Below are 17,035 nucleotides of genomic sequence, written 5' to 3' on the forward strand. Positions count from 1 at the left end.
TAGGGCTCAACCTTGCAAGGTCCTGAAGTCTGTAAGCCTGACAGAGCACCTCACTCAACTATATTCCTTATCTTTGCTTATAATCAGCTTAAGTGATTAAATCACTTGTATGTAACAAAGACAAAATTTTGTCCTGTGTTCACTCACATCAATTTTATTCCACTAAATCAATACACGTGCAATGACATGCAAAAATTTGTAACAAACATCTAACTTTAAATACCAGAACTCCAAACACATCTTTGTAGTGTGTGAAGTAGCCACTTTGGAAGAAGTGAAGAAACTACCGAAATTCTGTGAAGCATATAAAAAGACACTAAAATACCTTTTGACCACCCATTTTTCAGAGATAATGAAAATAAGTACAGCTGGAAACCACAGGAACCACAGGGGTTGTTAATGTAAATTACACTGTTTCGCCTGTGATTTTATCAAGCCCGTGCAACAACAAAACAACACATTCTTGAAGTAGTGAACTCAACAGACTCAAATAATATCTATTAGTTTACCCTCAGGTGCTGGATCCTGTAGTCTTTCTTCACTGTGATTTGGAAAACCTCCAGGGAGCAGATGTGTGCTGCCAGCCCTGACAAGCTGTGTTTACCACTACCACCTACTCCAGTCAGAAGTGCATCACCCCTAGGGGCTTCTAGGATACGACTGGATCTGGCACCTGATGACAAAAAAACAATAATGTAACATAGACTTCAACAACCAAGCTGCCAAGTAGCCAAGTTTTTAAAATTCTTTTTATTGCACCAAGCTTTCTTTTTCTCCTCTCCTCCTTTCTTTTTAGTCTGCTTTCATAGTAATGCACTCCTGACACCTAAAGGTACATTATCTTCACATCAGCATTTTGTTTCTTTCCAATATTTGAGCAAGTGGAAAGAAAAGCTGTTTTCCTTCGTCAAATATTGAAGGTCTGCACTGATCTCTACATTGACCAGAGCTGTCTGCTTGCTCATCATTTACACTGAGCTGCTCCAAAGCATCATTCCAAGATCCTGATGGACCCCAACTGGACTCAGAATAAAGACCTACTTAACTTGAAGTGGGGTTGACTGTGCCCTAGGAACACATGAGAATTTCCAGTCTAGCAGTTTGAACCACAAAGGCTAAAGGATGATGAATCACTTCACGAAAAATATGCATCAAACTTTAAATTACTCTTGGAATATCTAACCCCCTCATTCTCTTTCTGTCTCATGCCACTGAAAAAATTATGCCTGAAGAAACACCCATGAGAACCTTCTTAAATAAAGGGATAATGTGTCTCATCTGCTTGTATCTAATAAATAGGTAGAAACCTGTTCAACCAAAACATTACTGGAAGCCAGTTCTCTTTGACCTCACTATAGAACTTTGTCAGCCTTATTCATGATTTCGCAATGGATCCATAAAAAAAAAAAAAAAACAAACAAACAAAAAAAAAAAAACATAAAAGGTGAGGAAAAAATGTACAGGATTTAATTTCACATACGCTTTTCCAGGACTGCCAAATTGTAAGGCAAAGACACCCTGCCACTTTGCTTGCCAAACTGGGATACTACTCTCAGTCACTAGACTTCAGAGAGAATATAATGGCTAACCAACAGTTTCAAGCAAAACGAGCGATACCTGAGAAGGCTTCTGTCTGCAATTCTGATGATTATCCCATCAACCTCTAAATCAGCAGAACAAAATCTACAGTCCCTATGAAAGATCCATATGATTATCTTTGTAATTTAAGCTTTTATTTAATCCTCTTGGAGAGAAACTTCTACAATAGACTGCTTTGTCAAGGGTGCCTTCTCTTATATAGCTCCTGATTGAATATGTGCAAAGTGAAAAACGATGACACTGAAATCCTAGTCCAACTCAATGAGAAGAAAAGGTTCCGTGTTAAATGATTTGACACTGCAAATAATAGAAACTGCTTTAACAAAACTAAGCTCTGCCAGCATGGGCCTCTCTCTCTTTCTGGAAATCACTGATATTATCCATGACCAGAATGACGGTATATGTTGAAGAAAGATTACAAATAATGACAAGGAGCAACAATGAAGTCTGTGCCTCACTTATTCAGCAAAATCTTCACTTCATCTTCTGAAAACTGTCTGGTTTTCTTCCATGCAGGAAAACAAATGTAGTTAATCAGATTTCAGAAACAGAAACTGAAGTTTTGGGCCATGATGGATATTAAGTTATTGCCCAACATGAGAAAAACAAATTACATTAAACTGAGATAATGTAAGAATACATATGAAAAAACCTACGGAAAAAAATAAAATAAAATAGATCTATGATGACACTTAGAAATCTGGGCTGGTTTAGATTTTAAAAAGTACAAGCCTATGCAGCAAAGCAACGAAGTCTGGCATGCAGTGGCATCATTTAGTACATGCTTAAGGTATTACTTGCCCTTGTTTTGAATTAATCAAATTTTAAAAGCATTTTCCCTTTCTTGGAAACAAAAGATAAATATTACCTCTCTTATAAAGGCCTGTTATATCATTAACTACTTAAAAAATAGGGCAGACTATCTACAGCAATATAGATTATCTTTTCAGCCTCAGAGAATAAGTGGTGTTAATTTCTGTGCAGTGCCAAAAAGGATGAATCTCTGTTTAAACAAACAAAATGGAGGTTAGCTTTAACACTGAGACACAATCTACTTTCCTGTAATGGCACCAATAAAGATATTTGACAGTTCTATTGCTGCATGGTGCCCTCACATAAGCCTTCCATTAAGAGTGTTATGAGTCTGCAACAACCTCCAAACAGTACAAAGAAACAACTTCATGCAAACATTGGTAGCATCATGATTAATTTCTTGCTCCCCTTATAGATATCCCACTGACATGTGCTGCATGGCACCCTCAAATAAGACTAGGTTCACAAAGGCCTGCATTTCATTATAGCTTTCTAGGGACTCCTCAAGTATTTTCCTCAGTGGTCCCCACCCTTTCACTGGCTTGTAGCAAGGGTCTGCTCTGCTGTTTGCAAAATGGCAACAGAAGAGCAGAGATGGCAGAAACACTTGGTCTTCCATATTCTACCACAAAGCAAGAGAGAAAAAGAGTAGGTAAAAAATGCTTCGAACACAGCACATGAAAAATGTTCTAATGAAAAAACAGTTCATTAGTATAGTGATTGATTTACCCATGCACTATGCACTGAAGACTAAAAGTAGGTGCAAGCATGGGCACAAAGCATTTGCAGAGAACATCCAAACATACAGGATCCAAACTACTATTAAAGTTGTCTGCATCTTTAATTGTTCATGTATAAATTACTTAAAATTAAGCAAAAATAATTTATTTGTGACAGGAAGTTGCTCTCAATCTACATTCAAACATTCCCGAATAATTGAAATTTTATGTTTGGGTGCCCTCATTCCTATACTTATTCTATTTCTTTTCACCCCCTTTTTACTGGCAAATAGAAATTATAAAGGAAGGGAAATAAGGCCTAGTAAACAAAGATTATGTTTTCCAGTTTCCATTTTTTGTCAATTAAATTAAACCATCAGGAAAACGGTTTTCTTTTTCAAAAATCAAATATACATGAATTTAACATGTTCATTTCAGTTCATGTTTCTGCTCCTTTGCCTGCTGCAAAATGGGTATGCTTTTATGTGAAGAGTTTTTGAAGGACAAGCAGAAATGGTATTGTGGTCCTCACTAGTTAATTGGCACCAACACACATAAATTCCAGAAGATACTGTATATGCAATAGTACTGTATGTGACATTATTTTGTCTTCCTTGTGCCATGTCGGATACAATGAACAATATTGAGAGGTACTATATTTTATTACCTATGACAGGTTAAGGAAACAAGAGGCATACATAGCAAAACTTAAACTGAGAATATCAAGGCAAAGGAACCTACTTGTATCCTGTCTTACAGTCACAGCATTTTTACCTTGGAAGTCAGAGGTTGTATTGTCCCTCATCTCCATACAGCGGAAAGACTAAAATGAAACCTGTATATCTATTTTATGTCTTCCAATTTACAGTGTCTTAACTCTTTAATAGTTTGATTCTGACAACAGGTACTTTTATTTGGATAACCAACAGTACTCACAGCTCAAAAAGTACATGCTGTTTTACTGACGTGCTCTGAAGCTCAAAGAGAGATTGCAATTTAAAATTATTTGAAGAATAACATATATATGAATAAATATATATGCACATATATACACACACTTACTATTCAAATTAAACTATTCAGGGAAAGAAAACTAATACAAAAGGAACATTTAGTCAAGGGGAAAAAAAAGTATATTATTCTTGTGCTTTGATGCACAGAATTAGGAAGCAGAAAAAGAAGACTGCAATCTGTTTCCACATATCCAGCGAAGGACATGAAGAGTCATGTCCACAGGCAGGTTGCTACTTTCCCATTCTAGTGAAGGATCAAGTCTTTGCTTTAAGTTACTAACAACATTGCAACAGAGATACTTGACAGCCCTCTGCCAGTCAAACATTACATTCAAAGTAAGAATAACCACCTTTAAATATTCTCAACGGAGAAGCTTCTTTGGTTTCCCCTTTTCACTCTCCTCTGGCACCTGGTTTTCCTCAGTAAGGAAGATGCTTGCATTGGGGGCTGAGAATTAAAAGATAGCATGCTACTGATACAGTTCCAGTAAATAAAACCTTTCACTACCCAGTTTTTAGCTTGATGGCAATAGGCAAAATACTTTCAAGCTACCAATGTACCTCAAAATCCTTGTGCACGCTGTCCATCATAATTTTATAAAGGAAATTACAGTCTTTGTTTTCCACCCATTTATCCCCACAGACATGTTCTGATTCATGAAGCCAGAGACACTGAAGAACATTTGGTTGCTGTAAACACTTGGGTGCAGTAAACAGAATGCCCTAAAGATAAGACAATATTGTTTTGGTTTGTTTTTTTAATGCTGTCATGTGGCATCAAAATAAGCCACCCTTAAGGGAGACTAACTGATACTCTGCAAAGACAATTATACTGAGTAGATACGCAACACACATTGTGCTTGAAACTATATATTCTTTAACATGAACCAGAACTCTAAATTAGCAACTTCTCCAGCCAACTGAGCATGCAAAATATAATTAAAACAAATGTCTGCTCTCTACTGACTGGTACACTTAGGTGACTCATTATGGTTTGAGGCCTTGAAGGAGTACAGGACACACGAAAATATCAGCACTGCCAGGATCTTACACGTTCACTAGTCGTGTTTTGCAATACCACTCAAGAAAACAGGACACAGTTTATCACGACAAAATTAGCACTTTCTCAACTGTCACCACAAACTTCCTTCCTTAACAAATTACATGCCAGGATGGGTGCAAACACGAGTGATGGGCCAGTGCATCCTCATCAAACCAAGGTATGTGTTATAATAGCAGACCTGACAAAACTCTGCCTCCTTGCTAACAGTTCACAATGATCCATGGGGTGGGCAGGTAAGAAAAAAATATTCTGGAAAAGAACAGAGCTGCACACCAAGGAACAGAAAAGCAGGTAAAACCAAACCAGGATTGGATTTACCCCATTTTACAAGAGGGACCAGGATTTGCTGACCCTATTATATCCTTCTCTCATTTCTTCTTTCCAGTCCCTGCTCTGGTGTTTGGCTACTGGTTTTAGCCCCTGTTTCAGAGCTTCTTCAATCTCTGTTTTGTTGTACCTAGTCCCCAGAAAGTTGTTCTTCCTTCCAAACAAATGTTGACCTTCTCTTCTCAAAATAATAAGCATAGCAAACTTTGAAAACTATTGTTCTATTTCCACCAAGTATCTTTTCTTTCTCAGCTTTTTATCCCTTTCATCTACCTGTCCATAATTACCTCAAGGCAGGGACTATCTTGTACTATGCACAAAGGGCATCTGTTCTGCATTAGTCCACAGGCAAATGGACATCATTAAGCAATAAAATCCAAACAAACCTGGATGAGTACATCGTCAAAGGAAGTTCAAATCAGTTTGAGAATGCACACAACCATCATACATAAGAGCAGACAAAATTAACAAATCTCAGTAAGAAAAAAAAAAAAAAAAAAAAAAAAACAGCAAAGATCATCATAGAGTATGAGGTGGCATGCTTAAAAGACCACTTTTTTTCAGCATCATCCAATAGATACTGTTTCTGGCCTTCCAGATGGCAAAGCTCCAGGTGAATTAACAGGAAGCCGCTTAAAAATACAATATGAAAAATTTGAGGCTTTCAGTAGCTGGCAATTTGAGTTCTGACTACCGAAATCTGAAGACAGAGTCTTGTTTCTTTAGAAGTTAGTGTACAACTGAACTAGGCCAAGCAGGTACCATCTTTAAAAAACACACTGTAAAAATAAAACTCCTAGATAATGCAGACATTCCCTGCTTAAATCAACAAATCCTTCCCAGAACTTCATAGTATAATACATTCTCTTTCCTTCCATGCTTTTGCAACAAATTTTTCTGTATTTTAGAGATCTCAAATGTTTATATTTAAAATTCCTGAATAGCATGGTCAACTGTTTTCTTAATTTGATTTGTTTTGTAAAATGAAGATTTTTAACTTGTGGTTTGGTTTTGTTTCAAAAGAAACAATTCAAAACAATTCAAAAGAAATAAGCATCAACAGTTTTAATCAGCAGGGGCTTTTAAGATCTGAACTTTGAAATCTTTGTAAGAAACAAAAAGATTCCTGGCTAGAATAGCATATAGCTCTGAGAAGAAAACAGAAGGACATTAAGAATTGAGCTTTTCATGCCACTGAATTAGATCTGATTGATTTCTCTGAGCTACAGATACTTCAGATTTGAGCAGTCACTTCCTTTTTTCTGTCTTTACATCTTGTTCCTTAACAACATATTCAACTGACACCCAGTATCATTCCCCCGTGAGCTGAAGTAGTGAAAAGCTTATACAATCCAATTGAAACTGTATTAAAACTTTCAAGAATAGTATAGATGTTACTGCCTCACCTTGGTCACAATTATAGTCAGGATCACAGTGTATATGCCAGTGAAAAGAAGAAACTTTTATGAAACAAAAGTTTTAAGGGTATGGGTAAAATCCTTAGGCATATGCTGAAGAAGCAGAGAACAGAGTAGGTACACTCACCGTCCTAATACCACCACAGTATGGCTGGTTTTGTGTGTGGAGTGCCTACTATCTCCTTTTGACAATCCAGACAGATAGCTACCCATATTTAACTTTTTTTTTTTTCTTCTTAATGTCTGATCATGTCTCTCCTTGACTCACCAGATCATTCACAATGTATTCTTTGTATGTTACGTTTTCTTCATGTCACATCAAAGTGACACACTTGTATATGAACAAGAATCTAATATGCATTTATAATAACAATGAAGTATTTACACAAAATATCGATCCTCCTGTAACAGAATGGAATGAAACACTACTCAGTTGATTTTAGACTGAATACTTCTTTCCACCGACTCCGGTGAAATGATACTAATATATTTTAGCTCCCAAAAAATTAAATTTTCATTTGGAAAGTAAGATGGAAATTACCTTACTTGCCAAAATCAGCTTAATTATCCTTCAATGGTCATTTTCTGTGGTTTCCTTCTCATGGCAGAAAAAGAGTATCCATTCTAAACCAGTACCATAACATTTATGTGGATTTTATCTGTTATCTTTTCAGGGTGACGAAAAGATAGAGGGTGGTAGCAGCTAATCATCTGGCAAGCTGCATTTTAGGGAATCAATCTGTATCTCAGACATCTGTGTTCTCATCAGGTCAATCAATGGGGCCAACATCAGGAGCAGCTGAAGGATACTTTTATTCCAAGATTCTCTTCCTTCAACTTTCTGATTCTCTTTTCTAAAACTGTCCATAACCTCCAGGGAGAATATGCCTTTTTGTTTAAGCAATTCCCCTTGAAGTTTTCTGTTTCTGTGTGGCTTAGGGATCCCATCATGGACCACAATACGAAAATTATAGCATAACATTAAGAAGTAAATGCTTACCAGTGTCCATAATCTATATGCTGGCAAATCAGCGCATGAGGCTGAACCACTCCATATCTATCCACTTCAGGCATATTCAAATCATCAATAAAATAGATAAATTTCTTATTTCCTACTGGACCATAGTTGTGACCCTTTTTTTTCAGGCATCTCTGAAATGTAACACAACATACATAAAAATTATTACCATACTAAGAAATAGTGAAACTAAACAAAATCAAGAATTCAAAATCATGCTGGCTAAAATTTTTGAAACATTTCACTACCTACAAGGGTTTTTGAACTACTAATCAGTGAAACACATGGAGTGCCTTTGAAAAAATATCACACTGGGATTCTGAATTCCAGAAGAACCTTATTGATTTAGTTGGTTGACTGCTTCACAGCTTTTGAAAAATCTCATTGAATATCCATCTGCATCCTTTGGAACTGAAATGCTTTGAAATTGAAATCCCCAGGTATACTGATACTCAACAAGTTTATCAGTGAAGTAGAATATTTTCTCCTTCTCCTGGGAAGGATTAAACAAGGATTTTACCATACGTAAAGTGTAAAAATGTGAATGATAACTATCATTTAATCAGGAAACTAGTGTGGCATCTCCAATACTAATGAATATTAAACTGATTAAATTGAATTTCAGCCTATTCCCCAAAATGAGGTGCTTACATGATGCTGAATGAAGACCATCAGATAACAAAATTTTTACAACAGTGAACATATTAATTCAAGTACTCATGTATTCAGCAGAACTGTAAAATCTTGTGACATAAATTTTCAGTTTATACAATTTTTATCCAACTGCATTTCTTCCCTTACAGGTATAAGGGAAAGAATAACTACAGAAAGCCGCTAAGTCATCTTGAATATACAGAAGAAAACAACTTGTATTGAATATTATTAAAATACTGAACTTTGGTATTATGTGATCCTCAACTTTTACCACTTAGTGAAATATTCCACAGATTCACAAGAAAGGATTCATTGTTCACGGAAGTTTGACTTCTAATTGCACTGTTTCTGTTTTTTTGCATGGAAATAAGAACCTGCAGAAATCATTAAGAATTTATTAAAGCAGGACCAGACTAACAATCTCATCTCTCTTTCTTCCTGGGTCATATATTTTTGTTGTCTAAACAATCACATAAATGTTTTGCACAAAATGAAATCACAGCAGTAAGTGGACTTCATGGAAAACTTTTCAGCATGTCCCAGTGACTGGGGCTGTCACCTTTGGTGAGCAGCCTCATTTCAAAAGCTCTCTGCCTTATTCAGAGCAATATCTGAACCAAAGGTGATTATGAAACATTTATGGAAGAGGGTGGTTACAATCCTTACAACACAGGAGATAATTTATTTCAGATTTTGTATGCATGAGATTTCTCACTCAACACTTCTGGGCAAGATGAAAAAAGATTTCTCCAAAATTTTGTGCATCTAGCCCAGATTTTTTTTGTCCAATCAGTAGTGTAATGAATTTGGGATACACCTGCTATTGGTTTTGAGATGACCAAATCCACATTTTTGAATACTTTAATACTTGTCAAAAAAAAAAAAAAGGAAGGTGAGAAAGGAAAAAAAAAAAAAATATCAGTACCATGTATAAGTAGAATAGGAAAAAACATGCAGACTACTGACTTCTTTTATTCTTTGTGTTCATCTGTATGTTAAAATCCTTTGGGTTAGATAAAAAAGGTAAAATGTAAGCATATGGTTTTGAACTTTTGTAAAAACTGGGAAACACATTCATGAGAGCTTGTAGGAAATGGAAACTGAACTTGCATAGTGACAGCTGAATGTTGTACGTCACAGCACTGCCATGGTTCTGACTTGCAGCAGACTTATTTCCTAGGCAAAGCAGTATAAACAAATACATCACTGCAAGCAGTTCCCATTAGGACAAAAGAAGCATTACGTTGTCATCTTAGATTCTTCAAACAGTGAAATAAATAATCTGCAAACCTCAACAATGACTTTTCTGGCCAATTCAAGAAAGGTAACAAATATTTCCAAGGACATTTCCATCTAGTGACAGTCAGCTAAAAAGATGGTTGCTGACTGGAGAAGAAAAGCAAATAATTAAAAAGTGAAGGTGTGCTGGAGGACAGGACAGAAATGTAGAACCTCAACGTATTTGCAACTGGATGATCATAAATTTAGGGGGAAAAAAGCCTTTATTTCACTTATCCTGCTTTTCTACCACAAAAGGGAAAAAAAAATTTGCAGGAACTATGTGCATATCAAAGGTTTAAAGTATCTTAATTACCTTAAAATCTTAGGTAAAAGTAGATATTCTTTTAGTTGAGGTACGTATATACCTGTACTTTTAAACCCAAAATTAGAAATACTCCTTGATCTTTAACCTTATCTAAATGTTTTAATAAGGTCCACAATTATAATCTATTACTCATATTTTTATAAAAAATACTGCATTATTACAATATGTTAAGGAAAAATATTTTGCACAATTCCATTGTACATAAATGTTTATGAAAATGTCTTCTCTGTGGCACTGTTCCAGACTTCTGTACTACTAAAGACCCCAAACTTAATATACCAGTATTAGTTCCCATCAGAACCTGCCTCCATCAAGTAACATTTTGAAATTTTCTGCTCTTCTAGAGGCAGAGCGGGTGAGTCATATGCCTTCAGGGAATGCTAAATAAAACCCAACACTACATGTTAATCTCACCCACTCTAAGCAGATACCTCAAAAAAAATTATGTGGATACAGATAAAATGGAAGCTGGCATAAAATACTGCAAATTAAAAGTGATATGATCTGTAAGAAAAATCTTTTAACCTCTCAACTGTGGAAGGAACATGGCAATGTAGTGAATAACTGCACTTCAACAAGTTTAGCTCTTAAACTGTTCTTTTTGAACTGAGACTTAATTCAAATTGCTCATTTATGTAATTTGATATGAATGTCTCTTTCCATTAAAAAATAATCAAACAATTTGATTATTCCAAGAAATGTCTTGAAGTGGCAGCCTAAAACATATAAGGAAGGCATTTCAGTGTATCACTTGAAACGTATTCTATAGGAAGAAGCATTGGTACACACAAACACAAAAATAACATAAGAAGCAGCAATCACTTTGAGCTATACATGACAGTACAAAAATCATTCAGTCATGGCTTACCAAAAAAATATTGTGTAAACAATGGTAAGTGAACATAGTATTTTTTTGCACAGTTCTTCACCCTCTGTGATTAGCAGAGTGAGTTGCTAGCAGAGAATTTAACAAGAGGGATTGGCTGAAGAGCAGTGGACAGACGGAAGAGCTGCAGACAACCAAAAGGAAGACACTTCTTTGTTCACCTCTCAGTATTTCTTAGAAGGAGCAGTGGAGGTTTTAAGTCAATATTGTAAAATCTGAAGGAATACTACTAACATTTCACCACAAATCCTTAAAAGTTCATAAACTCTCAAATTTTATGCCACAGTACAGTTGGTGGGTGTGATACACTTGCAGAGAAAGCTCCTGTGGTGCTGACTTCACCTATTTGGTTTATTTAGGAAGTTTCCTGCAAAAATAATACACCACATTTGCTGCCTCGGAGCTCCTTTCATCAGCTTGTGTTTGCAATGAAAAGTGTTATGCCTTTGTGCTCTAGTGCCTTGGTCATGGTTGCTGCTGGAATGGCAATCATTAGCTAAAAAATCCCTCTCTGATCAGAAGAATACCTGAAAACTTTTTAAGGCTGATTCACCACTAAAAGAGCTATGACAGTTTACAACAGCTCATGATCTCATTCTGACGCACAGCATATTTCTTTTCTCCTAATCCCTCCGTTCATTTTGAGGGGCAAAAAGGCAATAGAGCTCTGTTAATGCAGGATTCTATATTAACATGAATTCGGAAATACTTCAAAGAATAAACTAAGGAGGTACAAAGTAAACTGAAAGCGGTATTTGCTTATCTGACCTGAATACAGAAGAAATCAACATGACATAGGGAAGAAAAAAACAGGGTAAAAACTGTGGAGATTTGTGGATTTATGCTTATTTTGTTAAGCCTAGTGACAATTTAATCCTTCAGCAGCAATGTAGATTGGCTAGAAAATTAAAAAATTGATCACACAAGTAGTTAAATTAAGCGCCAGGAAAACTTAAATGCTTCTAAAGATTTTATCTGAATATTCTTAAATTTTGAAAAGTTTTTAAAAGTGAGAAATTTTTTTCTGTATCTTTTCCCAGATATATGAGAGGATAAGCCAGTTTATTAACTTATTTCTCCAGTGTTTTTTACAGCTGTGAAAACCTACACAGTGTAAAGGGCATGTCATTTTTTCTGTATAGTTGTATAAGTTCAAATTACCATAGGGAATTACTATTAAAAAAAAAAAGGCGGCAAAGAGGGCTAAGAGCAGCTGGGCTCTACCTTGATTATGTTGTTCAGTCAAAGCAGAAGAGACAAAGAGCTTTTATAAGCCTATTTTACTTCAACTGATTGACTCCTCCTGTTCCAAAACCTACCCCCCAGTGTAATGTTTTCAGCCAACATACAGTCCCCCTCTGCTTGTGTGTTATATTAACATTTCATTTGTTCTGTATCCATCTCATCTATGGAGGCTCCAAACTTCTCCAGACAGGGGCTGTGCCTCCTCGGGGATTGTATGGTACCTAGCAAAAGCAAGCCCAGCTCCTGACTGTCCTTTTTGGTACATCTCCAGGCACAGTGCAGACACACCTAGGCTAGCCAAACCTTGCTCAAGGTTTCTTGTTAACAGAGGTACAGCCAAATTTTCTCTTGTTCACAAGCACGGAACAACCTGTGGGAGCATGGTGTCAGTGCTAGTATGCCCCAAACAGTTTGATCCTCCTCTTTTCCTCTTGCCAGCCCCAATTTCACTAAGTTTCCCACTTCACAAAGCAATGAGCTTGCCAAGACGCAGGCAATGGCAGTAGCCAACAGCTCTAACGAGACCGTAATATTTTTCACCTTTGCTGTTGAGGGATGATAGGTTTCTTGCATCTGTACAGAACTTACTCTGGAGCACTGCTGATGTTGTGTAATAGTTGAGAGGGATGTTAGCCAGGAGGAGTCTGCAGTGAGAGCAGCAAGCCTATCACCTACAAACACTGTTTTTCCTACTCTGGTATTTCCAACATGCATGATTGGTTTGCCTTTTGTTAAGAGCAAATCAATAAAATATTTGAGACATGCAGTCTCAGATGTGTGAACGAAGATTGCCTGAAATTAAAAAAGGAAGAAAAACATCAAACACTTGTACAACGCAGCTTAGTTTTAAAAGCAAGCAGCAATTTCTGTCTCTCCCTCTCTTTGGCTAGGACTGAATTCTAAAAAGCCATGAAATGGGATACACTGTTCTCATTCTCAAACATAATTACTAGAACAAAATACTCTACTGGATTACTTTTTAAACAGCATTTCTACTTGAAAATTTGTATTCAACTTCTCCTAGTAGGAAGATTTTGAAACTGGGTTGTAGCTGAAATGCATCGGTTCCATTTCAACCTTTACAGAATGCCAGTCTCCCCAAAACTGGTAGAGAAACAAAGGCTGGTGCACAACAGGCAGTTGGTTTAATTTTTCAATTAGTATTTCCATTTACTTTTTAGCCTGGCTTTCAGCATGCCTAAAGCTGTTTGGGCAAATGATTGGCAATACATTAGCTTTACTTCCTGTGAGCACCTAAAACCTTCATTGCCTGATAAAGCTTTCTTTTCCATGCTCTGCATTTTCCTACAAAATATTAACACTCAAAGAGAACTTGTTACAGGATAGCTGATAATGGATAAATTATTTTGATCATCAGCTCCATGCTTCTATGCCCACAAATTTCTAATCTCCCTGGGAGGATTCCTACTCATCTAAGCATTTAAAAAGAAAAAAAACCCTACAAGTTAATGCAATCAAACCACCATGAATCATTTGAAAATATTCTATGTAAAACACACTGAAAAAAGAGCAAAAACAACTCCCCCCCCAAACTGAGGCAATTACAACTGATAGCTCATGCTTTCTATTTCTCAACTGCGAGGTATATATCATACTATCATAACTTCTACAATTTTTACTCAACAAATATAACAAGGTGATAAAGTGATTTTCTTCCCCTAGAACTCACACACTTCTGTTAGTATGAAGGCAATTTAGCTGGCAAAAGAATACCTGTGCATAGAGCTGGCAAAAGAAAAATGTTAAGGCTTCACTTTGTGGCATACAGTTGCTGTGGGCATTATTTTCAATGATTAAACGGATTTGGAGACTGAGTTTCTCCTACTGTGGAAAGAGGGTATAAACCACTAACAAAATGAATATGGTATGTCTTCAGGCGTGCATTAATAATATAAAAATCAATAAAACCATCACTTTATTGTTAACCCTCAACTCTCAACTAAAGGCATGCTGCCCAGATAGCAGGGATTTACCCAAACACATCTAGAGAGTGTATTTTCCAGGACATCTAAGAAGACATCAGAAATCATGACAAGACCCTAAAATGTTCTTGCAACTAGCAATGCTCAGTATGTGGTCACCTGTGTGCACTGTACCTGCCAGGGGTGCATCTGGATCCACATCAGGACTCAGGACCTTATCTACCCAGGGCAGGGAATTCCTTGTCTCTGGATCAAGGTAATAATCGAACACCACATGCAGGGATGGAAACTTCACTGCTTTCATCTTCTTAAGCCACCAGCAGCTGAATTCAGCTTGGTAATTTGAAAGCTACAAAATGGTACATTATTTGTTTACAGTATGTTTTCCATGTCTAGACATTCATGTGAAGCACATATGAAAAACAGACCTACAAATAAATCTTGTTTTTAAATGCATACAGATGTAGACTGTGATGAAATAACTAAGAAAACCAAAGCAGTATCTTAGTGTTCCTGCTGTTTAAGGGGCTAAAGACAGGCCACCTTCTGCTGACATCCTGGATTGTGTGCAGGTGTCAGGATGCTGGCAGCGGAGGGCTGCAGGGTGGCCTCTGTGAGGAGAGGATGGGGGCTGCCCCGTGCTGGACATGGCTGGTTCCTGCCAGCTCCAGCAATCCACTGCAGCACACTGCTGAGCCCCTCAGCCAAGCTGGTGCTGCCTCAGGGAAAACACATTCAAGAAAGGGCGGAAAGACTGAGAAACAGCAGAACACCAAGGTCAGAGGAGGAGCTCCACGTTGCTGGAACAGATACCCGCACTGCAGCCCCCTGAGGACCCTATGCTGGAGCAAGTGAATATGCCCTGAAGGACTGCAGCCCATGGAGAGCCCATGCTGGAGCAAGGGTAAGGTGTGAGAAGGAAGCAATGGCAGAGAGAAACCCCTGTGTACTGACCATAACCCCCCACCCACCTACACCACTGGGAGCGGGGGAATAGAAAAGTCAGGAGTGACGGAGTGAGGCTGAGCTTGGGGGGCAGGAGGGGAAAAGGTTTTCTTTTAATGTTTGCCTTTGTTTCTCACTATCCAAATAAATTTTATTTGGCAACAAATTAAATTAATTTTCCTCAAATCAAGTTTGTTTTGCCCGTGAGAGTAACTTCTTACTGTCTTCATCTCAATCCACAAGCTTTTTCAGCCTATTTTCTCCCCCTACCCTGCTGAGGAGGGGAAGTGAGCGAGTGGCTGGGTAAGTGTTTGGCTGTTCACCAAGTATAACCCACCACACATCCAGCCCAAATATTTTATTTCCTAAAACTCCTAAATTCAGTTTAAATTTATATAGCTATGAGACCACAGAGATGACTTGATTCAGACAAGACCTTCCTGAGTATGTCCACAGAACAGCAAGTCCTTTTGAAGGATAGGAAAACGGATGTTAATATGACCAAAAAGAACTTCCCTCTCTCAATGCAATATTGTGTTGCTTCTGATTCTTCAACTTACGCAAGGTGCTCTCTTTACCTAGGGATGACATATGTATAAATTTGTTCCTTCACAAGGGCTTCATCTAATTCAAACAGTAATAAAAGACAACTGTAATATTTTAGCTTTTAATAGGCAAGTAAGACTAGGTGTTTCTCAAGAAATCAAGGTCTATCTAAGCAAAACACTGACAAGTATTTATAGAGTTTTAGAACTTTCTTCTTCAAACCTTCTGTAGCATCACAACAACAACAACAACAACAACATCTCACTAAGGGGAATGCATTATAATGCCTTGCTTATATCTAAATTTCTCAGTATAAATCCAGGTGAGATTAAACATACCTCTGTCCAGCCCTTTACTAAATGCTTTAATTCTGGAAGGCATGACCCTCACGTCACTTTTTGTTGCTTGCCAGAGACTTTAGTACAGGTAAAGTACAGCCAGTAACACTTCTGTAAGTAAACACAGCTTCTCTTTGTATGGTAAATGACTCTGCACACAGTCTTGCACTGTAGGCAGTCAGCTCCCTCCAGTCAAATTAGCTCATTTACAGATGAGCTCTGATAGCTAAAGTACACAGTAGTATAGGCCAACAAATCAAATGCATGGGCCATTGCTCTGCACTCCCTGTCCGTATTAGCGAGAAGAAACTCACGTATATGTATAAACACACACATAGGTATTTATATCTATTTAAATACGAAAGTAGGTGTGTATATATATTATATCTGTATTTCAAGCACAGTGAGGTACTGTGGTCATTTTCATTAATTTACCTGATCTTGAGAGAGTGCCCCACCAAATTCCCAAATACAAAGACAAAATACATTTCATGGAGCTCTCTGGGGCAATCCATTGGCACATTTTCAGGGGTCAGAAAACAATTCAGCAGAGAACAGAGTGTTTGCAAAAAATAAATATGTGAAGAGTGACCTGTGAGTCTTTCTCCATAGAAAGGTGGCAGTGACCTCTAAAAGGTATTCAAATTCTAAGTAGTGAGACTGCCACTACTTGCTGTGCTTCCTTATTGTCTAGGAGATCCTAGGGGGTCAAAGGCATGAAAAGGTCTTCTGATAAGATGTATCAAAATACCTTCATTCTATACTATTTAAAGCAAGGTATATAAAGAAGATGATGCAGTTCAGGTGCATATGTTATGGCAAATTCTTAACACTCCTACTCAATAATTAGTTTTCTGTCATATTGACTTACTTAAAAGCAGACACTCAGAGGAGTTTAGAAT

At 37.2% G+C, this 17,035-nt stretch overlaps 1 protein-coding gene across 1 annotated transcript in view; it reads right to left on the reverse strand.

Annotated features, from left to right (window-relative positions):
- DNAH11 (dynein axonemal heavy chain 11) overlaps positions 1–17,035 on the reverse strand; it is a 156,700-nt gene that overhangs the window by 82,583 nt on the left and 57,082 nt on the right. Inside the window, 11 exon segments of the mRNA XM_042802166.1 lie at positions 510–666; positions 2,841–3,034; positions 4,706–4,867; positions 7,080–7,083; positions 7,953–8,104; positions 12,665–12,678; positions 12,950–13,003; positions 13,006–13,153; positions 14,474–14,653; positions 16,569–16,609; positions 16,612–16,701. Coding sequence (XP_042658100.1) covers positions 510–666; positions 2,841–3,034; positions 4,706–4,867; positions 7,080–7,083; positions 7,953–8,104; positions 12,665–12,678; positions 12,950–13,003; positions 13,006–13,153; positions 14,474–14,653; positions 16,569–16,609; positions 16,612–16,701 — 1,196 coding nt within the window.

The sequence above is a fragment of the Tyto alba genome, unplaced genomic scaffold, assembly GCF_018691265.1.
Source record: "Tyto alba isolate M040663 unplaced genomic scaffold, T.alba_DEE_v4.0 Super-Scaffold_38, whole genome shotgun sequence".
Classification (NCBI taxonomy): domain Eukaryota; kingdom Metazoa; phylum Chordata; class Aves; order Strigiformes; family Tytonidae; genus Tyto; species Tyto alba.